The sequence below is a fragment of the Ctenopharyngodon idella genome, chromosome 9 (assembly GCF_019924925.1).
Source record: "Ctenopharyngodon idella isolate HZGC_01 chromosome 9, HZGC01, whole genome shotgun sequence".
In the NCBI taxonomy this organism is placed as follows: Eukaryota; Metazoa; Chordata; class Actinopteri; order Cypriniformes; family Xenocyprididae; genus Ctenopharyngodon; species Ctenopharyngodon idella.
The window spans coordinates 15,182,517-15,209,449 of NC_067228.1; the positions used below are offsets into that span (position 1 = coordinate 15,182,517).

General features: G+C 36.5%; 2 protein-coding genes across 6 annotated transcripts in view; both read right to left on the bottom strand.

The window, feature by feature from the left end:
- Positions 1–2,674: 2,674 nt before the first annotated feature.
- Positions 2,675–10,986, bottom strand: tfcp2l1 (transcription factor CP2-like 1). Of its 5 annotated transcripts, none has more exons than XR_007931545.1 (15): positions 10,712–10,986; positions 9,572–9,714; positions 9,005–9,078; positions 8,340–8,445; positions 8,110–8,216; positions 7,875–8,027; positions 7,153–7,263; positions 6,540–6,631; positions 6,398–6,449; positions 6,198–6,291; positions 5,408–5,498; positions 5,236–5,318; positions 5,001–5,060; positions 4,102–4,153; positions 2,675–3,359 (listed from the first exon to the last, which is right to left on the bottom strand). XR_007931545.1 is itself a non-coding variant. In XM_051905000.1 (15 exons), exons 1-15 carry the CDS (start codon positions 10,771–10,773, stop codon positions 3,322–3,324), a joined length of 1,401 nt encoding a protein of 466 aa, XP_051760960.1. In that variant the 5' UTR covers positions 10,774–10,979; the 3' UTR covers positions 2,675–3,321. The 5 variants fall into 5 exon arrangements, 4 of the variants coding, with proteins under 4 accessions (XP_051760960.1, XP_051760962.1, XP_051760963.1 ...); XM_051905000.1 differs by having other exon boundaries at positions 5,001–5,143; positions 10,712–10,979; XM_051905002.1 differs by lacking the exon at positions 10,712–10,986 and adding an exon at positions 9,385–9,471 and having other exon boundaries at positions 5,001–5,143.
- A 643-nt stretch (positions 10,987–11,629) lies between these two features.
- Positions 11,630–26,933, bottom strand: part of clasp1a (cytoplasmic linker associated protein 1a) — a 75,399-nt gene continuing 60,095 nt past the window's right edge. The window contains exons 29-41 of the mRNA XM_051905090.1: positions 24,864–25,027; positions 24,668–24,746; positions 24,426–24,569; positions 22,770–22,916; positions 21,720–21,826; positions 20,577–20,724; positions 20,136–20,376; positions 18,564–18,620; positions 16,514–16,686; positions 16,239–16,367; positions 15,192–15,398; positions 14,178–14,294; positions 11,630–13,663 (exon numbers count right to left, since the gene is read on the bottom strand). Of these exons, the coding sequence (XP_051761050.1) occupies positions 13,577–13,663; positions 14,178–14,294; positions 15,192–15,398; positions 16,239–16,367; positions 16,514–16,686; positions 18,564–18,620; positions 20,136–20,376; positions 20,577–20,724; positions 21,720–21,826; positions 22,770–22,916; positions 24,426–24,569; positions 24,668–24,746; positions 24,864–25,027 (1,800 nt within the window). The 3' untranslated portion in view covers positions 11,630–13,576. The remainder of the gene's footprint in view (positions 13,664–14,177; positions 14,295–15,191; positions 15,399–16,238; positions 16,368–16,513; positions 16,687–18,563; positions 18,621–20,135; positions 20,377–20,576; positions 20,725–21,719; positions 21,827–22,769; positions 22,917–24,425; positions 24,570–24,667; positions 24,747–24,863; positions 25,028–26,933) is intronic.

Consider the following 26,933-nt stretch of genomic DNA (forward strand, 5'->3'; position numbering starts at 1 on the left):
ATGTATATATATCTATGGGACCAGCTGTTTGGAAAATGGATGGACGGCTGTTTCAGCTGCGGGCGCCATCTTCTGGTAATCAATTTGGCGCGCGACCCTCATAGTGCATAAGGAGGAGAAAAATAGACTACTCTTTTTTGTTTAGTTTAACAAACTTCGGTAGTAAAACATTAAATAAGAGGCTAAGTAGTGGATATTTCTTAGGGTGAATTCGGGTAATCTAGGACATTTTGGCAATTTTGACTGGGATTATTTAAATATCTAACTAACATATTATAGATCAACACATTAGACTTTTCTGAAATTCCTTAGATGTTTTCTAACCACACAAGAAGAAAGAAAGTAAATATTATACCCAGAGGAGACATGCCACACCTATTAGTGTTTTTGTGCCACAACAACAACAACAACAAAAAAATAATTCTGCCTGAATTTGATAATCTGGGACATATGTATTAGGCCTAAAAAAAAAGCCTTTATTCACCATACTTTATGCATGCCAAACACAATATCACCAATTTTTAAAAAGCAATATGAAAAAATGACAAGTACAGAAATCTCAATAAGAAAAAGTATATTCATAGAAATTCCATTAATTCATATACACATATAGGCTAGTCATGTTTTTTCATAAAGTCATGGATATTTTCATATTTTAGTATTTTTATTTTTTATTTTTTTTAGTATTTTTTCATATTTTATTTTCAGACTAATAACTCACATTTGTAATGAGCAACTACAAAATACTCTGTGTTTGTGTGTGTGTGTGTGTGTGTTTGTATACAGAACAGAACTGGCCTGGGCGCAGATCCCGGGGAGGTCCCCCCTCCTACTTAGTGCTATACTAAACTAACTGGGAATTTGGGAAATGAAGTAATGGTTTACTTCATCTTGGTACCTTTGCTTGGAATACGTTTCCCAGATTCCATCTCTGTAGCATCTCTCTAGCTAGTTGGTTTGGCTAGCTGCTAGCTACTGTGAACTTAAGCTAATGTTATAGCCTCCAATAGCCCACATTAACAACCATTTCTCATTATGGCATATATTAACATTATATTAAAGTTACTTTTAAAGTATATCAGTGGTCTACCCCTAAGTTGTAATGAGATCTACGCCCTTGTCATTATTTGATAAAGTGGGACAACAAAAAAATGTTTGAAAGAAAAAAACAAACACATTTTCAACACTTTAATACATATTTTGTTGCTGGAATAGATCACAAACATAATTTGACAACAATTAGGAACATTGTCTTATTTATGACAGATTTATGTCCTTAACATTAATCTAGTCAGAATCCTGTCACTGACCTTGTCATGCAATTGCCAGGGGAGCGTCTTGATTGACAAGTGCCCTGCCCCTTTCTGTGGCATCAACCCCATGAAGTCATGTAATTTCAGTCACATGACATCCATGCTAAACCTATAGTAAAAGTCCTGTTGACTAAATTTTGTTAGAACAGGAAAGAAATACACTGGAGCTTAGGTGTCCCACATTACCCGAATTCACCCTATTTATATGGTCGGAACTATATAATGAACCATGTAGCATTGACGCTCTCTAGTGGTTGACTGTAGTGTCGTATCAATATTCACACTGACCCGTGGTTGTATGCGTGGATCACTAGCCGTGGTAGCGTTTGATAGTTCACTGTGCGCACCTGACACTGATTTTCCTTGTGATTTTCTTGAGTTGTTTCAAATCAAAAAGTTGATTAGAAACAACCTGAACAAATGAAATAAACATTTAAATATTTATTATCTGAAAATGACTTTTTATAATTTTTTACATAAATCACGATTATTGTGGCGTCATTTACATTCCGACCAAAACATTTTGAAAATGGAAATGTTCAAAAATTATAGAATTCTTCTGCTGTGCATGAATGTTCACCACTGCACACTGTTAGACAAGAAAAAGTTTACTTTCCAGACGTCAACAGTGCTCACAGTAAACACATTTTGAAAAATTACATTGAAAAACGTAAATAACTGCATTTAATGGTCTTTTCCATATGTTGCTATGCTACAGGGTTTGGGAATTGCACACTTACACAGTGGATTCGGTGCTGCTCACTGAAGTGTGCTGCTCTCCACGTCATGACTAACACACACAAAATCCCCCCTATAAGTTCACTTAACTACACTGACCTCATGACTACAGAGGAATTGGAGGAGAATCTGAGTAGAAACCAAAGGCTTTTGTCAATAAATTGTTTCATAACCAACTCATTTCACAAGCTGAACCTAGACAACCTACTGATACACATTACAATCCAGGGAAATAATTGTACAGTCAATCAAACAAAAAGAATAGCTGATTTGTTAAACAGCTATATACACATAGTATAAACTTTAAAGCTTACTTTTGTACTTGATGTGGCAGTTTTAACCACACATGGTTAGTGTGTTTTTGAAAAACAGGGTACAAATAAAACATTTTTTTTTGTAACATTGAAACATACACATTACATTTATGAAAGGGAAATTTACCATTCAAAAGTTTTATTTTTTATTCTGCAAAATACGTTTTTTTTTAAGGTTATCAAGCAGCAAGGCTCATCAAGATAAGTTCACTAAACAAACACGTGCTATCGTACGGTTAAAAAAAACCCTGGTGAAATACATAATCATTAATCAGTTACAAAAATACAAACCTCAAAAGCAAAGCAATAAAAGATTCTGAGGCAAGACTTTATTTAGACTTTATCTCAGTCTGTGATGAACAAAAGCACCAATGTAACATTACTGAGAGCTTATTTTCTTTTAAGGGTCTTTTAAATTCCATGTTTGTGTACAAAAACATGATTATAAACAGCAATATCTGTATTGTAAATGGCCAAGTCATTGACAAGAGCTTCTGTGTTATACAATAGAGATTGTTTCAAAGCAGCTTCACAGTAATAATCACATATAATATATATATATATATATATTGTTTTTTGGTAAGGCCATCTGCACAGCAAATCATGTCTTTGCTATTTGGTATCTAATAATAAAACAAAAGAAAACAGAAAAAAAAAAATACTTGAAAAAGAAGACTGCCAAAATACTACTGTAACATGATAAAAATAATTACTATAAAACAAATTTACAAACTGAACGTGACTTGATACATAAAATAATTAATATTTTAATTAATTTCCAGTAAAACCCTTAAAAACATTCTCTCTTAAATACAGAACAGTCATCTACATCATACAAAAATCATCCACATTCATTCATTTTACATCCCACCAGGTGATATTTAACTTAGAAACAGTCTGATATTGTGAAAATAAGCTAAAGGCACCTGTAATGCTCCAGTAGTCACACACTTGGATCACTTCAGTACAACATGGTAGCCATCATTACTTTCATCTGCCGTCACACAGGGAAAAACATAGCCAACATTAACTACATATGATTACAAAGTGTGAATGCAATGGAGATTCAGACACATACTGTGACTATTTTAGTGTTTTATTTAAAATAGCAATTTGTTTGTCACAAAGACATTCCTAAAAGTCCTAGAAGACTTTTTAACAGTTGCCCGTTCAGTGAGCCATGAAAGTCAGAAGAGTGGCGCAACCAGATACTACCTGTGATTTGTATGCATTATAAAGATTTCCTGCTTATCAAAGTGTTTGCATTTAAAGGGATAGTTCACCCAAAAATGAAAATTCTGTCAGTTACTTCCCCTCAAGTTGTTCCAAACCTGTATACATTTCTTTGTTCTGCTGTACACAAAGGAAGATATTTGGAAGAATGTTAGTAACCAAGCAGATCTCGCCCCCCATTGACTACCATAGTAGGGAAAAAAAATACTATGGTAGTCAATGGGGGGCGAGATCTGCTCGGTTACTAACATTCTTCCAAATATCTTCCTTTGTGTACAGCAGAACAAAGAAATTTAAACAGGTTTGAAACAACTTGAGGGGGAGTAATTGATGACAGAATTTTCATTTTTGGGTGAACTATCCTTTTAATGTAAAGTCAGCAAATATTTAGCCTTCTGAACAGTTCTTTTGTGCAATGGCAATTTTCACGCCATAACTCTAGCTTAATAAACATGAGTCTTAATCAGTATAGTTAATATAAAATACCATGTCCATGATGTTACCTTTCATAGTGCTGATAATGAAGCTAGTCTCCTCTGTAAAGTTCTGCACCATCTGAAAAAGACAGATATATGTAGAGTGACCTGAATGCATTTAAAACACACCTTTGTGATTCTTTTTAACAGTGTATGCTTGGATTACTGTATTTTCTGTCACTCTAAACTATTTTAACAATCAGTAACTGATTTTGGTAATGATTTTAAGGAAGTGGTGTTGCTACAGACCAAGTCTATAGAGCTGTCTATTTTTTGAGTTTAACAGCCCCTGGTTAAGATTCACTTTCACTGTACGGGAAAGAGCAGTGTCAACATTCTGCTAAACATCTCCTTTTGTGTTTTATGAAGAACCAAAGTTATGCAGGTTTAAAACGAGTGTAAATGATGACAAAACATTTCATTTATTGGTGCACTAATCCTAAAAATAAAAATGAACTTTCAATCAAAGAATCTTGGAAAAATGTATCACAATTTCCACAAAAATAATTATTCAACACAACTGTTTTCAATATTAACAATGAGAAATGTTTCTTGAGCACCAAATCAGCATATTAGAATGATTTCTAAAGGAACATGTAACTGAAAAATTCAGCTTTACCATCACAGAAATAAACTGTAAATTACATTTCAAAATATACTAAAATAGAAAAGTTATTTCAAATATTATTTCACGATATTACTGATATTACAAACAAATGCAGCCTTAATGAGTTTAAGATACTTCTTTCAAAAACATTAACAAAATCTTAACAACCCCCAAACTTTTGAAATGGTAGTGTAAATGTGCTACTATTTGTCCGCTGGATAAACTACCCCTTAGACCGGTTTCATAACTAACAGTTCCTGAATGATCTGTAATCTCTGAAATGTCCTGACTCAATTTAAAGCACTCTCTGCTCTCTTACCTCATCTGAAACTAAGACATGGATCCCCGTCGGCCCCTGTCTGTATATACGATGGATTTGCTGTGAGGGAACATTATATAGATTGGCTATCTTCTCAGTGAGCTCTAGGACAGTTAGGTCCTCTAGGTAGAGGGCATGGTACACTACAGACAAAAACAATTTGAGTATTAAGTATAAATGTAACACTCCTTCTGCATGTCATACATATGATAAAGGACACTGTGACGTCTCCTACCATCATCACCCGCTGCTTTGGTGTGCGGTTGGTTCCTGTTCTGCAGCTGGGATACATAGACAGTGAGACGCGGTTGTATGCACCTGGGGAACATTGTCGTAGACCACGTTGAGCACATGTTTGGACACATTTTAGGATGAATCGGAAGTGTTTGATTAGGGAGACAGCTCACCTTCCTTTGATTGCATTGAAAAGACGGATGCCGTCAGCAGGACCACAGATCTGAATGAAGTCTTCTCTACTCATTTTTAGCAGATCGGAACCTGAAACAATAACAAAGCTGTTCATATAGTAGTCTAATATTCAAAATCGTGAAATTTTTAAGAAAAACTTGAAACAATGACTCTGTTTCAAATGCAGTACCGTTCAAAAGATTTGGGTTGGTAAGATTTTGTGAATGTTTTGAAAGAGTCTCTTGTGCTCACCAAGGCTGCATTTATTATTTAATATTGTGAAATAATACAATTTAAAATTGTTTTCCATTTTAATAAACTTCAAAATGTAATTTATTCTTGTGATGTAAAGCTGCATTTTCAGCATCATTACTCCAGTCTTTAGTGTCACATGATCCTTCAGAAATCATTCGAATATGCTAATTTGGCACTCAAGAAAAATGTATTTCATCAAAAATATCTTAATTTGTGTTCCGAAGATGAACGAAGGTCTTATGGGTGTGGAACGACATGAGGGTGAGTAATTAATGACAGAATTTTAATTTTTGGGTGAATTAACCCTTTAAATACGCATATACAATATATCTTTCTGACTCCAAACTTTTGATAATTAATTTAATACAGTTAATAATCAACTGTTTACCCAACATTTGTGTGTTCAATGTATTTTTTATGCTTGTCTGAGTATCAGGTAGTTAGTTTAGCAGCATGTTAACTCTAAACTATTTAATTCGATCTATGCAGTTCACTAGAATTTCTAACAGGCACTCAATGATTATTTCAGCCCACCTGAGAAGCCAGAGAAGAGCCTGCAGAAAGAGGAGAATCTATTACGATGGAGCCACTGCTGCGTGTCCTGCATGGAGGACGATGGCAACAGGTGCTAATGGCAAAAAGAAGAAGAATAGCATCATCCATGTCCTCAAACACAAACCTATAAAGATAAGAGAGCATGGCATTAATGTTTTTAAGCAGCCCGCCATACTTACATCAGAGCAGCTTGGCAGAAGTAGCTCCACCTGCTGGTCTGGAGAGCAGTTTCTATAAACGCAATAAGACAGGAGAGCAGTAGCCAGTTATGTTCGTGTTCCTGAAAATCATGCAGTGATTTCATACTGAATAAGGACTCACTCTTCTGGGAAGCTGTAGGAAGTGTGAGCGCTGTGATAACCAGGAGATGGTGTGTTGCTGCTGACGGATGGGGCTTCAGGCCAAGGGGAGCACTGAAAGAAAAGGAAAAAGTCTACCTATTAGCCCCACCTCTTGAACTTATTCTTAATATAGATTGCTTTGGTCTAACAAGCAATCATGTGAACATTCCAGTCACACCTTGCTTGTGTGAGAGAGCTTAATATTTCACTTTGGCCAGTCAAAGTAAAGAGGTAATGGAAAATTCAGCAGCCATAGATGTTTGGTGTAGACTGCCAGCTTGAAAGAGCGCAATCATTAACATATGGTCAGATTTTCCTATAGCTGAATAATACTTAAACCAAAAGTGAAAACTTTGTCATCATTTACTTGTTCTGAACCTGTATTATTTTCTGTCTTCCTTTAAAGCAGCTCTTGTCTATACAGTGATGGTGATTTATGCTCCAAAATATCATTAGTGTCATAAAATTAGTCTATATGATTTGATGTAACTGACGGAAAAAATGGAAAATCCTCATGGTGCTTTTTTGTTATTTCTGGAGCTGTATAACTCTAGATCCACTTTCTTTGCATGCTACCAAGGCAAATGTCTTACCTCAGTCAGCACTGTTGTTTTATAGGATGGTTGATATTTTTCTCTGTCCTGAGGACTCTTTTTGTCAATCTTCTCTCTGTCAGTCTTGAGTTTGCGATCAGCGCCTTTCGGCTTGAGAAGAAAAATATCAATTAAAGCATTAAAGGGATAGTTCACCAAAAAATGAAATTTCTGTCATCATTTACTCACTTTCATGTCATTTCAAAACTGTATGACCTTCTTTCTTCTGTAGAACATACTGTATCAGTGTTGTTTTTTTTGTTTGTTTTTTGTCCATACAGTGCAAGTCAGTGAGACCAATGTTATTTGATTCTCAGTGTTCTTTAAAATATTCTCTTTTGTGTTCCACAGATGAAAAAAATGCATGCGGGTTTGGAACGAAATGTTCATTTTTGGATGAACTATCCCTTTAAGTAACATCAAAATAATAATATCACCTTTAAGGTTATTTCAAAGTCTAACATCTCCACAAAGCACACTTTGTATCTGTTATCTTTGTAGAGTCTATAACAGGAGTGGCGAACGTCGGTCCTGGAGAGCCACAGTCCTTCAGAGTTCAGCTCCAACCCTGATAAAAACTCACCTGCCTGTAGCTTTCTAGTAACCCTTCAGACCTTGATTAGCTTGTTCAGGTGTGTTTTATTAGAGTTGAAGCGAAACCCTGCATGACTGTGGCTCTCCAGGACCGAGGTTCCCCACCCCTGGTCTATAAGGTGCGCTACCTTGAACACTTTGACCTGGCAGCTGGCGGAGCGCATGTGTTCAGTGTATTCTCCATGCTCGCTGGCTGCAAAGGTGTCTATCTGAATGCGGAAAGGGACACCCTTCTCTCCACCATGTTTTCTAGGAGTGAACTCAGTGCTAATGCAGTTTACCTGTATATAAAGAAACAGAGATGTTACTGTTGGTGATACTCAATCTACTTGAGAGGTCAGACCGAGAGAGAAAATGCTCCACCTGAATGAACACGGAGGCATTTTTGTCAGGATCCCAAAGGAACTCTATGGTGTTGAGCTGCAGTGGGTGGGCTCGGGGCTCCATTATACCCACTGACAGCGGGATATCTGAACATAACAATTTGGACATAGTTAATCATATGAAAATGTGTTTGACACAATATGATTTGAAAACAAATTTTGGCAAGATGGTCTTTTAGATATGTGCTTTTTCAGGAAAGCAGGTTCCACCTATATCCAAGATCCTGTCTCCTGGTCGGTTCCACCTCCATCCTTCCAGCTGTTGATGCTCTGTGTACTGCAGCCGTCGGTCATGGAAAACGACACGCACAATGCTCTGGAAACAGCATAAGACAGTATGATGTCAGGAAAACATCCCACATGTCACCGTGGGTAAAACCAAGTATTATATAACATGCATGTCTGCTTTAGTATTTCATAACACAGCTCACATTTAAGAATTCAGCCACAAATGGTTACAATTATGTTACTAAAAGTGCCAATTATAAATTTTTACATGCACATGTGTACATGACTGCACTACATTTTTATTTTGGTATATTGCAATTTGTATTGTCCCTTTGACTACGTTGTATTTGTAACAGTATTTTTCATTTATAATATTGTATAATTTTACTAGCCCCCTGTTGGATAACAATCTATCAACTAAAAACTGTAAAATAATTATTACATTTTGAAATCATTAAAAATTATGTGAGCATCTTGTGCTTCAGTATAAGCAAGAGCATCTGACCATCTGTACTGAAGTTCACAAATTTCATAAATATCACAAAATGTCATAACCTTAATTTGTTTAAAATTTTAAAATCCTAAAACTGTTTATTTCTAGGTCTGCAAAGTCACAGTGAAAAAAACACATCATTCCTTTAACCTACCTTTACATATTTGCTGCTTATTTCTGTATACTCCATCAGTTTCCTATTAAGCATTTGGATTTCATAGGACTGACCTATAGTGCATTAAAACAAGATGGATTAAAATGGAAAAAATCCGAAACCACACTGATAGTATAGTTTGCAATGGTTGATTTTACTGCCAATGCAATTATAATGTCAACAAAACTAAACACAGAACTGAATTAATTACTGTACATGTATAAGAGCAAAATCATCTGTAACAATCAAAATAAAAAGTAAAAACTTTGCTGTAGTGATTAAAAACCACATTTACAACAAAGAGTGTTTATTGTGATTCTCCTTCAGAGTTTGCTTAGGTAACTCTTTATGCAGTATGTTGTTCGTTTTAGTCATGTCACCTTTAGTCATGGACTTCAGACATCAACAACTTTCGGTTACACCATCATGTCAAAAGTACAGACTGATATGTGCTGGGAAAAAAGGTTCTTTCAAGACGAACATAAAAAAGACAAAGCATGGTGCTATGAATGCAACTTCAAATGCTGACTGAATTTAAACAAGCACAAGAAGATTATTTAACAATACCTTGATTTAGATATGTGAGTGTTTCGTCCTGAAGTTTCACTGCTGGAGATGTGGCTGCACAAAGCACATAATGAAAAGGAGACGCTCTGATCTCAGTGGACTGCTGCTCCTCTTCATGCTTGAGAAACGGAGCAAGAGCATCTCTGAGAGAAAACGAAGGACATATAAGTAGAGGCTCTCCCACATGAAAAAATACTATAGTGTTTTTGAACCATACTATATAGTAAATTGTAGTATACTGTATATATTATAGTATTTACAACATTTTGTTAATGAATGCTACAGCATACTGTAGTATTAACTATAGTGAACTGATAAACTGTAATAAATACTGTAGTATACTTTAGTTTTTACTACAGTAAACTGTAATGTATTGTAGTATAATATACCCTATAGTTGTAGAAAACTTAGTACAGTATTGGGTAAAGTAATCTGTTTATATTACTATAGTTTTTATATTATCACAGCAACTATAGAATTACCACAACAAATTAATTCAAGTACTTTACTATAGTATGGTTCAAAACACTATAGTATTTACTATAAATTACTATAGTATTTTTTCATGTTTGATCATGCCAAGTGACCATACTAACAATAACGTAACAACAAATACGAAAAAGTATGATGGTACTCGTAGAGGTAACTATGGAGAACACTTTACAATGCAAGAATATGGTAATCTTTCAGAAACTGCCTTTGTATATCCAAGTACAACTATATTTTACAATAGTCCCAAACAGCAGACAAAATAGAAGATACATTCAGACAAATACCTCTAAACATATTAAACAGATTAATCCAGAATGATACATAAATGTCTAATTTTCAGTTTGGTCTCAGTACTGGAAAACCAGGGCAGATAATATGACTGATGAGAGGTTTACAGTGAACTGACTTAAAAAAAAAAAAATCCGCTGGCTATTGACTTTGTTTCTGCTTGCTTAGTTACAATAAGGTATCATAAGTTTTCTTATATAGCCTATAAGAACTCCCCTCGTGAAAGACTTCTCAGGTATATTAATCTGTATAAAGTTTATAACAAAGTAACAATTAAAAAATGTAAAATAAATAGACAAAATGACAAAATGTAAGTCTATATGACTACACAATCTCTATAACTCGCGCCAATGCACTTACCTTATATAATTATTTTGCGCGTGCTGTTGATAGGTTTCAGGATGGCTGTGCCAAAACAGCATGCTCTACAGTTCGGCGACTTTCGTATCCAAAAATGAGTAGTCAAACGGGTGGTCGCCGGTGAGGGGACCGTGAGGGCCGCAAAGGCTTTTCTGAACCCAACTTGTCCGCTGTCTTTTATCCCCGCGTGACGGCCGTCAGGTGACCTGTGAGTGTCCGTCACTCTACCTTCATCCTTTGTCACCGTAACTGACGAGCTTTTCTGAACCGCTCGTTTAATAACAAACGGCTACCGAGTTGTTTTGGCACAGGCTTACTCTGACATCAAAGGTCAAGACTGAGTTGCTGATAAACCATATTTTGCGTGCAGAACTTTATTAACTAGATTATGCAATGCTGTGTTTGTGTGCACGCATGTGCTTCTAAACTACATTTTCACATCTGTATTAATGGAAAACCTTGACATAACTGGCACAAGCGCATACTAAAAACGTACTTTAATATGTAGTTGAACCTCATAAAAACTGTCAAGGTTATATTTCACCCGAAAATAATCTATTTTGCAATTTTTTGTACTTATTTGTTTTACAGTATTTGACAGTAGCTAATGATTATTTTAATACAATAAATGTTTGTGTCCGGATAGGATTTCTATTATTGTATATTTTTCACATTGAATGTCTGAAGAAAACATAAAATGTTATAAATAATAATTTGTATATATATCCTCGTCATTTCTTTGGCACTGGACTAACTAGGACTGAGTATCTCATGAGACTGTTTATAAATGTACTGGTGCATGAATTGTGATAAATACCAGAGTTGCTGATTGCACATTCAACAGCCCCACAACAAACATACAGTCGACTCAAATACAATCAATACATTTTAGGGTTTAAAATAATCAATCAAAATAAGTTCATGTTTCTGGTTGTTTTATTTCTAGGCCAAACTCAGGCTGATGGGGGGCGGGGGGGACGGGACTGTACATTGGGACAGAAAAGGAAATAAATTTATAAATACAAGAGTGTATCTGCATCTAATGACAAAACATAAAGTCTAACATGCGTAGTGAACAATTTGATGGAATTCCATTGGAGGTCAACATTTCAGGAAACACAAGGGGAAACTTAATACTTGCACTGTTGATCCTCACAGTTGGCTTTGTCCTTTCATAAACAGATATTTTTATGAATAACCCCAATCTAAACCAAAACGATGGTTCATGGTCTGAATCAGTTAAAAACAAACTCTGAATCAAAAAAAGGGTACGCACATTTAGCATACCAATAAAAGCCACATGCCTCAGTATATAATACTAAAAGTAGGGTGCTTTCAAATGTCTGTCCTTAATTTCTAATGTGGTCTGGTTCACAGTCTGAAGATAGGCATTTTGGTCAACTCTGAGAGACCCATTTGAGATTTGCACTTGTCTACTTCCCCACATGGGCAACATATTAATAATAATAATAATAATAATAATAATACTGTATTTACAGACCGACCAGATTGCTGACGTGGCAAGTTTTCACAAACAGCCAAAACTAGGTCAGTCACGGCAGCACAGGATGGTTATGTCATCAAAACATGCAGGCTATCTGTTAACGTGCAAAAGAGTGCAACATCTTTACCTTAATTTTGTGGGGGAGTGAGAAGCAATGATTGAAAGGTATGTACAAAACACATTAAAGCCCAGCACTTAACATTAGATGAAAAAAAGTTCCAGATGAACAAAGAAAAAGAATAAGTTCAGACCTTTCAGAGAACATAACATCACCTCTAGTTCTTGAGCCAGAGAGGGCTTTCATTAGTGTCGTAGACACGTGACGAACTTGCAGTGTCATGCTTTAGCAATGTAGTGTAAGAATGCCTCTAGACACATATAACTTAACAGTCTGAGTTTTTTTAAACAGAAAAAGGAATGCAAGGCATAGTAGTTTTGAAATTTCCATCACAATACTCTTGCTCCAAGAACATAAAGTGTAAATCAGTTTCATTCATTGTTTCTTGTCTGAAGACGCTCCAGGTCATGCTTGCAACTCCATTCGAGTGTTTGTGAACATTTTAAATGACCGTGTGTGTTATGGCTCGCTTGTTTAGTCACGAAACCCTTCGCTTTTTTCCCCAAAGATGAAAGGAAAAGCTATACATTCAGAAGTTTGTCCTTGTTTTCTGTATTGAGGCCCATATTTTTAACACATAATCCATCCTATAATAAAATCAACACAATTGCTTTACATCACTTTCAACATTATGGGATGTGGTATTGCGGTCCCATTAAATAAAAATTAATATAAGAATGATTTAATCCTACTTTTGTTTTGTTTTGTTTTTTGGTTGTCATTGTAGCCAAACCTACAAATTACTTATATTTTTCTCTTTTCTTAACATTTATCACTCGGCCAGCCAAATGATCCACTAGCATCAACTGAGATTCAAGTGGTGTATTAGTTAAACCAACTGTGCCCATTTAAAATATCCAAATAACTCAACTAAACCTTTAACACCACTTGTAAACACGAATAAGTTATTACTAATAAATTTAGTTAACGATTCACCTCTTCAGAAGATGAAGAAAGCCTGTTTCCTCCAATTAAGGAAGCAATGCCTATCATGGAAGCTCTGCATGCATTTTTCTCGATTCAAACCCCTTTACATTCAACGTTCCACAGATGGAAAGATGCATGAGAGACAAACTAAGAGGTTTCCAGGAGTTGGATGAAAAGAAAAGTTTGATTGCAGTGAGCAACACATCTCTCTGGGAAAATCCAGCTAGATTGTGATGAAGCAATAAAAAAGATGTCTGGAGGAGGCACAACTATGTTCCCAAATGCACATGTAGGGCACTGATTAGACTCCATATGGCTAGCTGTGAGAGGACACATCTGAAGAACTGCTGCTGTTGCTGTTGGTGGTCTGGGCCCTCTTAATATACAGATTTAGCAACTTCATCTGTGGAAATAAAAGACAGGGTGAATTTTAATACAGCACATTCTAATACTCATATAGACTTGTTTCTCTCATAAGAGCATGTATTTACCCTTTCTACTGTGTTTGTGTTATCTTAGAAGGTTTTAGTTTATGCAGATTTAAATAAAATAACACAAAAATTATGGGAATTACAAAAAAAAAAAAAAAACCCTCAAAAAGTAGAATTTGCGCTTAACAATCAGGACAAAAATGCACAAATTCTTAATGGTCCAAAAATAAATAAATAAATAAATAAAAAATTAATGGGAAATTTGATTTTGAGGTGAAATGTGACCTGAAAATTTCTGATTAAATTCAGCCCTTCAACGCTAGTTCTTTTTAATGATATGAACCCCATAATGCAGTGAAAGTGAGTCAAATATAAAAACTTGGACCAGTTAAAACCAGAGTGGGGACACAAATAAATAGAGAACTTAGTGATAAGGAGGTTGAACAGGGTGAACCTTTTGGTGGACTTTGAGTGCATGTGACATACCTTGCTACCCGTGAGCTGGGCCAAGTGTGGCTTCAGCTCCTCACCAATCACAGAGTAGATGGCCACCAGACAGAACACGCTGGCCTTGCGAACGCTACTCTCTGTGTTATCATAGCCCTGTAGACAGATAGACCAATTTAGCATTAACATCTTCTCTCTCACACCCACACACACAGGTTTGTTTTGCTATCAAAGTGAGGACATTCCATAGGCATAATGGTTTTTATACTGTACAAACTGTACATTCTATCCCCCTACACTACCCCTACCCCTAAACCTACCCATCACAGAAAACATTCTGCATTTTTACATTTTTAATAAAACATTTATTATGTTTTTAAAGCTATTTTAAATATGAGGACTCATGAAATGTCCTCATATTTCATGTTTACGTTGTAATACCAGTGTAATACCCATGTCATTATACAAATGTGTGTCCTCATAAATCACAAAAACACACACACACACGAACACACACACGTACACACACACACGCAAACACGAACACACACATACACACACATACACGTGCACATCATCAAGGGCACAGGAGGCAAAAGTACAAAAAAGGCATGCTGACTATGTTCCCAACATTCCAGATGCAGACTATGCTAATATACTTAATACTGACCCAATTTTGTCCAATGGGGCAACCAAAGGTTAAATTACCAAAAGGGCTACAAAACATAGTCACAGAAAATCTATCCCATCTTAAATCTCATTCTCCAGTTTGCACATTGAAACTGGTACACTGTGTCGGGTATATAGGCAATATATCCAAGATCATAATGCAAGATGCGAGATGGTGCATGCTTTCAAACTACTTGCACTGACATTCAGTGACTTCTCTCTGATCATATCAAGTTGGAAGTAGGAAATGAAAACAACTCTAAAGACTGTATAGGAAATGAGAGAGTATTTCGCAAAGAGGGAAAAACGTAACAAGTTCCAAAGTGACAGAAGTGGCGGGATAAAACTTTTTATCATAAAATGCTGCCAACATAAAATACTCACTTGTAAGAGGCCAGGGATAATGTCTGGCAGCAGCTGATGCAGGGACTCCTTGGCAATGCGCTCAACCACTTTGGTCTGCATCTTAATAGCAGCCAAGTTGATGGGGTAGTCTGCAGTCTGTACGATGGGACACAGCACCTTGATGCATTGCTCTGGGTGAATGGAGCCGGCCAATGTAGAGGCAGCCTCTTCAGCCGCCCTAACCACCTGCACATATAACATTTAACAACTTGAGGTCTAACAGAAAATTATATGGAAAAATAACTTTATTTGGATTAGGTTGCAGTACTACAGACTGCTCTATTACTGCTGTATTATTGGAAAGGGAGTAAGTACATTTGGGAAATGAACTGGCAAAGGATTTATTCTCCACAGGCCTGTATTTCATTCATTTATTCATCTAGGTGTTGGGTTTGTTGGCTTGGGTCATCTTGCTTTAGATGTAACCAAGGTGCTCAGTGTCCACATGTGCAGGTGTTGTATTCAAAATGGGATTAAAGAGACCAGTCAGCTCATTTTACTCTCAATGAGGCTGTTACAAAGAAAAAGTCACCTGGCCAGCTTGATTTCTCAGAAACAATGTGGTCACATGTGAGTGGTATTATGGTGACAATGGAGTTATCAATGGTTTAAAATAATATATTCACATTCTACAAAACTAGGTTTAATCTGATCGCATTACTACAATGAAGTAATACAAAACATATTATTATAGTATAATCATTTATTAATTTGTCTCTTCACCTTTACACATTTTCATTATTATTATTGAATATTTTAATATTATTAATAATGAAGTTCTAGTTCAATAAAAAATATTCATGAAAACTGCAAGGAATTATGACAGAAAATGTACTACATTTACGCCCCTGCTATAAAAAATAAAAATAAAAACAACCCAAAGCAGTAACTTATTACTTAAGTCACAACATATAGAACAATACTAGCTAAATTATGATTTTTTTAGTATAATCATATCAAAGTTGTATTGCCTAAATTGATTTGTAATTTAAAACAGATTACATTTTTGAGAGGGCTGATTCTAACCTCTTTATGAGAGTCCTTGTGGGCTTCTAGTGTTTTCATGATGGTGAGTTCTGCATAGTTCTTGAAACGCGCTGGCTGGTTCCTCAGGATCTCCTTCAGAACACGTAAAGCCAGTGCTCGGATAGTGTGCTAAATAATCAGACAGAATTCATACTATCATTACTAACCACTACAAATACATACATACATAAAAAAGCAACTTGACATATGAAAGACTTAAGGATTATAAAGAATGTGCCAATTGAGCATGCAAGTTTTATGGTGCTTTGACTGACATCTTTGTCCCCCAGTGTCTCCAATAGCAGCAATAGGATTGTTTTGAAGTGCTCGTCCCACACAGCCAGGCTGTCTTCACGAGCGATCTTCAGCAGCTCGATCAACGCCCCCTTCCTCTCCTCCACTCGCTCATTGTGATTAGACAGCTCCTTCAGTAGGTCTGCCACCAAATCTGAATGATCCAAAATGATTCAAGTCAGAGCAGAAGACAATCTGCATAAACAAGCTATATTCTACTTGAATTGTACTGGAACACTTTGGATTTTTTGGCTCATCTGTTTTGAGTCTATGATATTCAATATTATTGAATCTTATGAAACATGTCAAGAACATGTCTGGGTCTGTGTTTGACATTAAGTCTAAAAGAATTACGTTATATTTTGCTTTTAAAAAAAAGTATGCGTATTTTAGGCCAATTTTGTTTGAATCATGGCATTTAAAACAATGCTAAAATATTAAATTGTTAGGTACATCACGGTACTAAAAATTTAAAACAAATTCAGTATTATTTTTTATTTAGCATTTTGTTGTAATTTTATTTTTGTAATGGCTTAATTTATACTGAAAAAAAATGCATTACAGTTTAATACAATAATTACAGTAATAACAATTACTAATTAAATGGAATAATATAATGGATAATAATATAATGGACATGTTTTCATAAGATTTACCCTTATATGTCATGATTAGCCAGTAATGTGTGAAGTTTTGATATTAGTTTTAATTAGTAGTTAGTAGAGTTGGGAATCGAAAAATCAATTCCAATTCTGGAATCGGATACTTGTTATAAATGTAAAATTGATTCCTCTTATCGATTCCTTTGTATGCTTTTTAATGACTTTAAACCATTCAAGTGCAAGAAGACCTGCACACTCTTTTCGGTGCTGCACACACATCCAAAGTGAGCGCACAGAAAAAGTGATTTTATTGTGACTTTAAACAGTTCAAGCGCAAGAATACTCGCACACTGTTTTCTGTGCTGTGCACACATCCAAATCATGCGCACAGAAAGCCACCTCTCATGCTGAATAGTGCGCGACATTGAACAGAGTTCTCTTTCGAGACTCTTGGTACTTAAACGGACAAATACACACAAAAATCTGTCAAAATTTCCTTGTAAATACAATTGGTTATGTCTTAAGTGAATGCAAACAGTTGACATAGACAATGCATTGGATCTGTGCAGCTCTTAAATTAATCAAATGTTAATCAAACAACAAAGAGAAAATTCTATGTCTGTTCTTTACTGAATAACTTTTATAACTATATTTGTAATCTATATTTTATTTATAAAGTGCAATGTTATTTTATATTTGATTACATTTTCTGTACCTGAATACCTGAAATTCTTAAAACACTGTTTATTTCAATTGTATCTTTGTTCAGTTATATTATTTTGTGCGATTGTTAAATTATTTTATTATTATTTTTTTTAATTACTGAGTGTTTACTTGTCTTTAATAGTGCTTGAAATATTATATTAGTTAGGCTAGTTGTCTTGTCTAAGTGTTCTTTAGCCTGTTGATATTTGTTCATGGTATTCAGCTACAATAAAATGTTTTGTAACAAGATTAAGAATAAATGTGAATGATACCTAAGTTTTTTTTTTTTTTTTTTACCTAATTGGAATCGAAATTAGGAATCGATAAGAATCGGAAATGATAAGCAGAATCGGAATCTTTAAAATTCAAACGATGCCCAACCCTAGTATAGTTAGGAAGGTTTAAGTGTTCACTTAGACTCAGGTTAATCTTTTTTTTTTTTTTTTTAAGTTGTTATAAATGCAAGTGAATCATCACCAGGTTTCCATTTAATTTGTACATACAGTCACCCAATAAACAGTCCTACTGTATGACTGTATTGCCTTATATGAGTGCAGGTAGCCTATAGCAGTTACCAAAAAACCCTGTTAGCAAAGCAGTTGTGTCATTTTAGGTTGACATTGCATGCGAGACACTGAGATGGATGACACTGACAGAGAGGAGGTGGAAGGGGAAGTAAATGAAGAAAAATGCAACAGTCTTGTTTAACTGTGCAGGTCTTTACCAGGAGTAAAGCCCTTGGGCAGCACCATCTTGTTCTCACCACAGTCTTGCCGACGGCCTGTAGAAGGGGAGGGGACAGGAGGGGAAGTGATGACACACAAACTCCACTATCCTACATGCTACACCCGCATATCTGAAACTTACGCTTGTAGGGGGTTAATCACTTATTTATATTTTATGGACTCTGGGCATCATGTTGCTAACACTGTCGATTAGCTAGAGTTGAAAAGTGTCATTTCTGCATCAACAGTGTCCACCCACTTTTTCAGCAAGCTTGGTTCACAAAGTATTTTTCCCATTTATTATCTAAAAAACAACAGTTACTTCTGGTCCTCGGATCTGATTGGCTGAGAGGCCATGCGATATTCTACCAGTATCACCACGGGAACCGTTTCATCGCTTGTATCTCTCTGCTTGCAGCATTTTCACAGTGAGTGTCTTGGCGGAGGAGCAGACCTATTCGAAAATTTGCCTCAACGTTTTCGGAGATGTGAGCTCCAGGGTGTCAGCAGCAATTTAATGCTCATGTACCCCACAGAGAACAGCCTTACCTTGGCCAGTTCTTCTGGAATTTGCTGCTGGCTCTGATGTCTCTAAAGTGGTTAAATATGAGATATAATTAGTTTTGGGTTTATCTAATGGGCAATATTTGGTCTCAATCTATTATTTGTTCCAGAGCAAATATTTTTGGCTGAGGGCAAAGTTTCATAAATTTATATTTTTATTTAACTTTAATGCTGTATCAGAGTGTTACATTGTTATGCCAGTGGATGGCGAGAAGAGACTGTCTATATGGGTGGGTCAGTAGCAAAGACTTTTATATTGAAAGAGACTTAAACAATGTTGTAAACAAGGACATTATATTTACTTTCAACAACAACTTGTAAGATGTAACCAAATTTACCAGCGCTGTCATGGGAAATTCCCATAACCGTTGAAAGAATACTATGACAAAGATATCACTTTACTCAGTGTATCATTAATATGAGATTGAGCAAAACATTATGATCAGTCACAGGTGAAACGAATATCGTTGATCATCTCCTAACAAGGCCACATATTAAGGTCTGAGTAGATTAGATGGTAAGCAAACAATCAATTCTTGTAATCATTGTGTTGGATGCAGGAGAAATGGTCAGGAATAAAGATCTGAGTGACTATGACAAGGGCCAAATTGTTTTGGCTATTTACTCTGACTGGGTCAGAGTATCTCTGAAACAGCAAAGCTTGAGGGTTGCTCCTGGTCAGCAGTGGTGAGAATTTATGGTTATGGGAGGAATGTGTCACAACACACAGTGCATCGCACACTGCTGTGTATGGGGCTGTGTAGCCGCAGACCAATTAGAGAGCCTATGATGACCCCTGTGTCCACCATCGAAAGTGCCTACAATGGGCAAGTGAGCATCGGAATTGCCCTCTACAAGAACTCACTCTATATTCTGCCTGTTATTTCTTGCTATTCTTGTTTTTGCTCATCTTAAAGTGTTTCTATACACAATCAAAGATAATGGGTGTAGTATGGAGTACAGATGTGAGAGTGGATGTACAAGCTTTGAGCAGCGTATTGACTCACAGTCTCGGAACTGCTCCACGTCGTCGTCAAAGACAGCCTCTTTCAGGGCACTTTTGTCATAGGCCGTGATCGTGTCTCCGTAGCCATAGGGTGCAAACTCTCTCGACCGTGGCACAGCGAAAGACCGCGGGGACGGTGTGTTGAGCAAAGATGTTTTGTTATCCAAAGCGGTACGGCCACCCTCCACTACATCCAATCCCAGTCTTGCGTCAGACCCTGGAGATGCCCCTTCCTTCCCAGTCTAAGACAGGAAGAGTGAAAGAGTGTTAAATATGTGCTGATCAGGGATGCACAATATGCCCAAAAATTCAAATCAAAAGGTAAGGAAAAAGAATCTAGATTACTTTGCATCGACATTGTATCTGCAATTGAAAGTGAATTTATGGTCCACTTTAGTTAAATAAATAATTGTTAAAAGCACTGTTAAAAGCACAGACTCACGGCATCATCCTTCTTCCCATCACGTCTGATTGGCTCATTCAGGTCTTCTTGGCTGCGGTAACTGAAACTCTGGATGGCTTCTGTGACACCACGCAGTGAGCTAAAGATCTCATCAGAATTCATGTTCTCTGTGTCATACTCCAGCATACTGAAAAAAGAAATGGAGTAAAAGAGGGAATAAACATTGAATGGATTGCAACACTCACATAAACAAGAAAGCCAAAGCATACAAATTATATATATATATATATATATATTATATATATATACACATATATACACATATATATAAAAAAAAAATTGAGTGCACAACTCCAACATGCACCTATAGGTGAATAAATGGATGCTCCAAACATGGTCAGTCAGTTAATTACTGTAAAAAACCTATTTTACATCCATTAAAAATTCCTTCACATAGTTTTGTTTCTTAGTTGTACATTTTAATCAACCACCATCCATAGAGGGAAGTCTGTATTTAAAATGATTTCATGGCCACTAATATTTGTGCATACGTGCCCCTGTGAGGCTGGGAGTGGGTGGGAATCTAAGCACCCATCCCGCCCCCTCCTCGTCATGGATAGCGGCTGAGTTACCTTGGTGAGAGTGCGCAGCGGAAGGCCCTGAGGGAGGGGCCGGCAGGAATAGAGGAGTGAGACGGAGGAGGAGGAGGAGGAGGAGAGGGAGAGGGGTGCTTTAAGAGCCCATCGACACTCCAACCCCATAACCGACTGTGCCCACAGAACGGCCGGAGAGGGAGAGAACAGGGCAGAAGAGGAAGAGAGAGAGAAAAAAAGAGTGGTCCAGTCGGAGTGTTGTGTTTAGCAGCATGGGTTAATAAGTTTAAGAGGACCAGAAACCCCTAAATCATTGTCTATTGTGTTCTGCAGATCTCTTTAAAAGAGTTTTAGAGCCTGCATAAGAGGATGACTCTCCAGGTGATTTGGATCCCACCCCAGAAATGCAGATATTCATTTTAAGGGTTTCAGGTTGTAAAGGGAAAGTCCAATTCAGATGTTTAGTACATGTTAGAGCCATTAAACAGGGTGACAGGCCTTAGAAACTGCTGTAGAAAGTCTTCATACCCAGAGTGAGATCATGCTTTAGAATGGTCAGCATATGGGAGGAGGGAAGAGGATGTGTTACCTGGGTGACAGACCCCCATGGGAGCAATTTGTGGGCGAGGTGAGAGGACTGGTCCTGCTAGTGGGGTGCCGGGGTGGCGTGCGGCCCATTGTATTGCTTGGTGAACTCTGTGAAGGAGACAAAGATGAAATGATAAACTAAATCATTTCAGGCTAGGCTAAACAACAGTTCAACAACAAAACAATATTACTGGTAGATCTTTATCATTGTCTTTTTATCCGTTTGCCCGAATTGCTGTCCATTTCTGGCTTAGGTAATTTCCAAAACTGTTTGTCAAGATTGCGTTTATTTCAAACTATAAAATCTGACAAAGACATCATAAATTTTGCTTCTTTAGCTTAAATCAAGCAAAAAATGTTTTTCAGACTGTCCAATTAATATGTTCTAGAGTTTAAAAAAGATAAAAAAAAAAAAAACAGGAAATGCCCCTGTCAGAAAGGTAATTGGCTCCTTTTAACTCATTTAAGGTGGGACTTTCACTTCACCAGCTGCAATACTGAGCATTTTTCAACCAATGGTCTGTCTCCTACCCCTCAAAAATGACACTTCACCTTATTGTGATACAGTTTTGTGTTTTTACAGCGAAAATAAATACATGTACACTGTTCAAATGTTTGGGGTGATAAAGATTTTTAAAAATTATATTCAGCAAGGATTCTTTAAAATCATCAAAAGTGATAGTAAAGACATTTATAATGTTACAAAAGATTTCCGTTTCAGATAAGTGCTGTTCTTTTGAATTTTCTTTTGAATTTTTTTTTTTTAGAATTTGTCAAAGAACCCTGAAAAAAACATATTAGAAAAATATTAAGCAGCACAACTGTTTAACATTGATCATAATAAGAAATGTTTCTTGAGCAGCAAATCAGCATAATTAGAATGATTTCTGAAGGACCTTGTGACACTGAAGACTGGAGTAAAAAATTTTCTTTTTGTTCAAATAAATGGAGCTTTAGTGAACATAAGAGACTTTTAAAAATCTTTTGAATGGCAGTGTATATTAAAACTTTTAATATACAATCTCATAAGAGATAAAACAAGAAATCTTACCACGCTGCTTGTGTTGCTTGAGTTCTTCAGATGGTTATGCAGGAGCTTGGTGGCTCCATCCTGGAATGTTTTAGGCAGAGCGCCCAGCAGCATGGTGAACTCAGGAGTGTTCAGCTCAAAGAGTGAGATCAGCACCACCTGGGCGGCCTGCACAACACAGCACACACCTCATGAGATCCAGCACAAATACTAACACCGCAATGAATGGGAGCGCACTCATACATGCTGAGAAAATCTGGCGGCGATAACTCAGAATAGAAAGAGAGACTGTATAAGGAACTGTGACTGCAGTGCTCCTATGAACAGAAGACAACTGGATCTGATATGTCACCTACACACTGGAGTTCACACATCTTTTGACATTTGAGGTACTGGGTCCAGCTTGATTTCACAAACAAATTCCCGTTTGTCAAAAGCTCCGTCAAAGCTTTCTCTAGTGTGTAGGTATTTTCAGTATCAGGGATGGGAATCATTCTTGTTTCAATCCCCCTTAACGATTCTAGTTTCTGAGAAATTCAATTAACAATTCTTTTAGTGGGGAAGAAAGAAAACACCAATTCTTACTATGTTTACTGCCTTCAGTATCATTTAGTCAGATGTGATCATTACAGATTTCAACAGATCAACAAATCATAAATAAACAGTAATATAAAATTGTATAAAATTGCATTATACAATTCTTGATGGTTATTTCTGCTTGAATAAAAGACAAAAGAAAAATATCACTCTTATCGTAATGACAACAGTGGTTTAAAGACCCAAACAGGCGAGATTCCCAACCCTGGTAAATTTGACTTGTATATTTCACTCAATTCATAGATAGCTCAAATGTCCATGAGTCTGTTCTGTTTAAAGTTAAACACATGCAAGAACACTGATTCACTCACTGTTATTCTGTGAAAAGAAACAAAAACATCTTAAGCAGTAGAGCGTTAACAGCAATTGAGAAACGAAAGGAAACTTTAAAACACACTTATTTATTGATGTAGTTAAAACATTTTTATCTCTGCTCGCTTTAGCCTTCTGGTACAATTGCATGTTAAGAGATTGTATTCAGCAGTCACTTCGCAAGGCAACGAGGCAGATTAGAGTGAGGAGAGAACACACGGTTAGGTGCAGCGGTTACGTGTGGGTTGTTGGTTAGGCCGTTGGATTGGCACTACCTGCTTGCACCTCTCCTCCAGATGACCCTCTCCAGGAAGTAGAGCTGTAGTGTTGGGCCTGCCTGACAACTCCTCATATGCCCAGTTATGAAGGGTCTGGGCCATCGTGTCAGGACAATAGGGTAACAGACAATAAAAGAGAAACTGATGATGACCACTTGTTGCCTTTAGGCAGCAACTGATATTGGGAATAAATGTCTTGCATCTGTTCATTGTGATTAATTGATGTTTAACCAACATTTTAAAAGTAAAAAATCTTGCAACCAAGATCATAAATTATTCTTAATGGGATAGTTTGTTATTTAGAATGACATGAGAGTGAATAATAGTAAATTATGACAGAATTCACACAATGTATTTGTGAGAATTAACCTAGAAATAAAAAACCTTTTTCAATAAACAGCTCAATCCATGTCAATTTATACTCATCATACTCCAACACTGCAGCACTGATTTGTGCACTGTCTGTAAGCACATCTCCATGGAAACTCACTTTTCTAACGTCAGAGCTCTTGGGTTCTGTGGTCCAGGTGATAATGCGAGACACGGCTAATCTCGTCTCACTTGAGTTCACAAAGTCAGCAGGGTCCATCTGCCGTGCCAGGGACTCGATGTATTTCAGGATGGCCACCTTCACCTGCATTATAACATCAAGAAAATAAGAAATAACAAGCTCAGCACATTGTGAATATGCAGCTGGGGTTTTGTAAGCAGTAATGGTAGGCATCATCATACCTTCAGATTGGGGGTTTGAGTCTGATCAACAATGAATCTCATTAGAATGTTAAACTGTTGGTCAAAGGGGAAAGACTCCCTAAGAGAGGGGAAAAAAGAGAAAAAAGACATTATCCTAGTGGCACAAAAGTTCAAAAAAAACAAAAGCACAGTGGGGGTAAAAATTTTTTGACTAGGACTGTCACTAGAGACTGACCGTGTGATGTCCAGAGCTTTTTGGACCTTAGCTTGGACTGAGCCCAAGAGGTCAGCTCCCATTTTCTTCAGTAGTTGAGTGAGCAGAACAAAAAGCCAGTCCTGGAGATCCTCTCTGTGCACAGTAATGAAGTCCACTAGTGTCTCCAAGAACATGCTAAACACCTGGAAGCAGATCATCCAACGTCACAACAATGCTGCGCAGCATATAATTCAATAAACATACTAATGGCTTTATATGCCTTTCTCACAATAGTATTAAAAAAAAACTACATTTCTACAATCTCTGAACAAAATGTGAATGGTGCTTGCCTGTGCAAAAATTGCTGCCGCAATGCCAGTGTGTTTCAATATGTTTGTAAAGGTGTTTCACAATTCACAAAGTTTTAAGTGTGTTGCTATTAGGGCTGCAAGATATATCGTTTTAGCATCGATATTGTGACGTGCGCATCCACAATAGTCACATTGCAGGATGTGCGATGTCAAGTATAGGGAACGAAGTTAATCCATGTGGACCAGGCTGCACGGTTCGAAACGCACGTGATTCTCGGATTAATTGCAAAGTTTAACAATCATAGAGTGAAAGCATTTTCACATGCTTTAGGTTCTGTCAGTTTAAACATTCAAGCAATTTTAAACCGAGTACAAGACGACGCAAAAGAGAACTCAATTCGGAACTCGCAAGCTGTTTTCTGTGTGCACACACAGAGCCACGCAGATAGCACGCCAACACTGGATTCTGTTCTCTCCCGCATCTATTTGTGCTTGAATGGACCGATGCACACAAAATTATGTCAAAATACCCATCGCAGCAAGTATCCTCATAAATACAGTCACCTATGGCTTATTTGAACATAAACAATTGCGAAGGAAAACAGATGCGTATTATTATACTGGATCTATGTATTCGGTCTTAAAGTGACAGCAGTCTAGTATTCCGGCTGCTGTCTGTGTCATTAATGTTAATCAAACAAAATACAGAGTGAAAATCAATACTGTAGCTTTAACAAAGATTAATTATATTTAATTTATACAGTGAAGATTATGCAGTGTTATTTTACATTTGATTATTCAATTTCAGTACCTGAATACTGTTAGACTTTCCTAAAAAACAAAGCACTGTTTATTTCATTTGTCCTATTGTGTTTATCTATGCTTGTAATTTGTTTATTTATTTTTTTTTTTTTTTGCAGATTCACTCCCTAACAAAATCACCCCAACCATTCTAGAATGATTAATTCTTTTCAAATAAAGCTATTCAAGTCATCTGGTGAATTTTCTTTCATATCGCAATATATATTGCAGAAAAACAAAATATCGCATTATCAGTTTTTTCCTATATTGTGCAGCCCTAGTTGATATGTAGGGGCAATTGTGTCGTGGGTGATTGGTTATAAGTTCAATTCAAGTCAAGTATTTGTGATGATATTCTAGTCCAGTGGCTTTAAACATTTTTGACTCTAAGGCCGCAATTGTCCACAACAACATTCAAAAAGCCCACATGTAGGCTAAAAGGTTTCCTCTAGTACGACTGCTGATTTGTAGTTATTTTAGAGCTTATTTTAAATAATTTCAAGACATCATGAGGTCCCCTTGTAAATTTGCTGTGGCCCCTAGCCCTCTGGTTGAGAACCACTGTTGTAGTTCAATTAATTCTTGTTCATTGTAAATCTATGAGATTTTTGGAAGGTTGCCTGTAAGCCTGTTTATAAGTCTGATCACTTATAATAATATAATAAAATGACAAAATAAAGTAATCGCACATCTCTCCTTAACAGGCAAGATGATTTGATGTATCGTTCACGACGGTGTGGCATGACTTACGTGTCAAAGTTCAATATTTAGGATTAGCAGCTAATGCTAAGAATGAGCAATAATTATGGTGTTGCTGGTTTTAATGTGATCTATGTAAAGCATGAACCAATTTATATAAGAATACAACAATAAATCCATTTATATAAGAGAATGGGTTATGTATTTGTTAGATCCACTTACTCTCTATTGTTAAAATCCACACCAAGGCAGACCATGCAAACAACAGGAAAAAACACATTCTGTTAGTGCAATCTCA

What these genes read in the sequence shown, in the direction of transcription:
- tfcp2l1 (XM_051905000.1), bottom strand. Translation starts at nt 10,773, where the DNA reads ATGCTGTTTTGGCACAGCCATCCTGAAACCTATCAACAGCACGCGCAA. An exon ending in AGACAGGATCTTGGATATAG is followed by an intron (nt 8,217 to 8,339) that starts GTGGAACCTGCT and finishes TGTTATGTTCAG; the next exon opens with ATATCCCGCTGTCAGTGGGT. An exon ending in TCCTACAGCTTCCCAGAAGA is followed by an intron (nt 6,450 to 6,539) that starts GTGAGTCCTTAT and finishes TTGCGTTTATAG; the next exon opens with AAACTGCTCTCCAGACCAGC.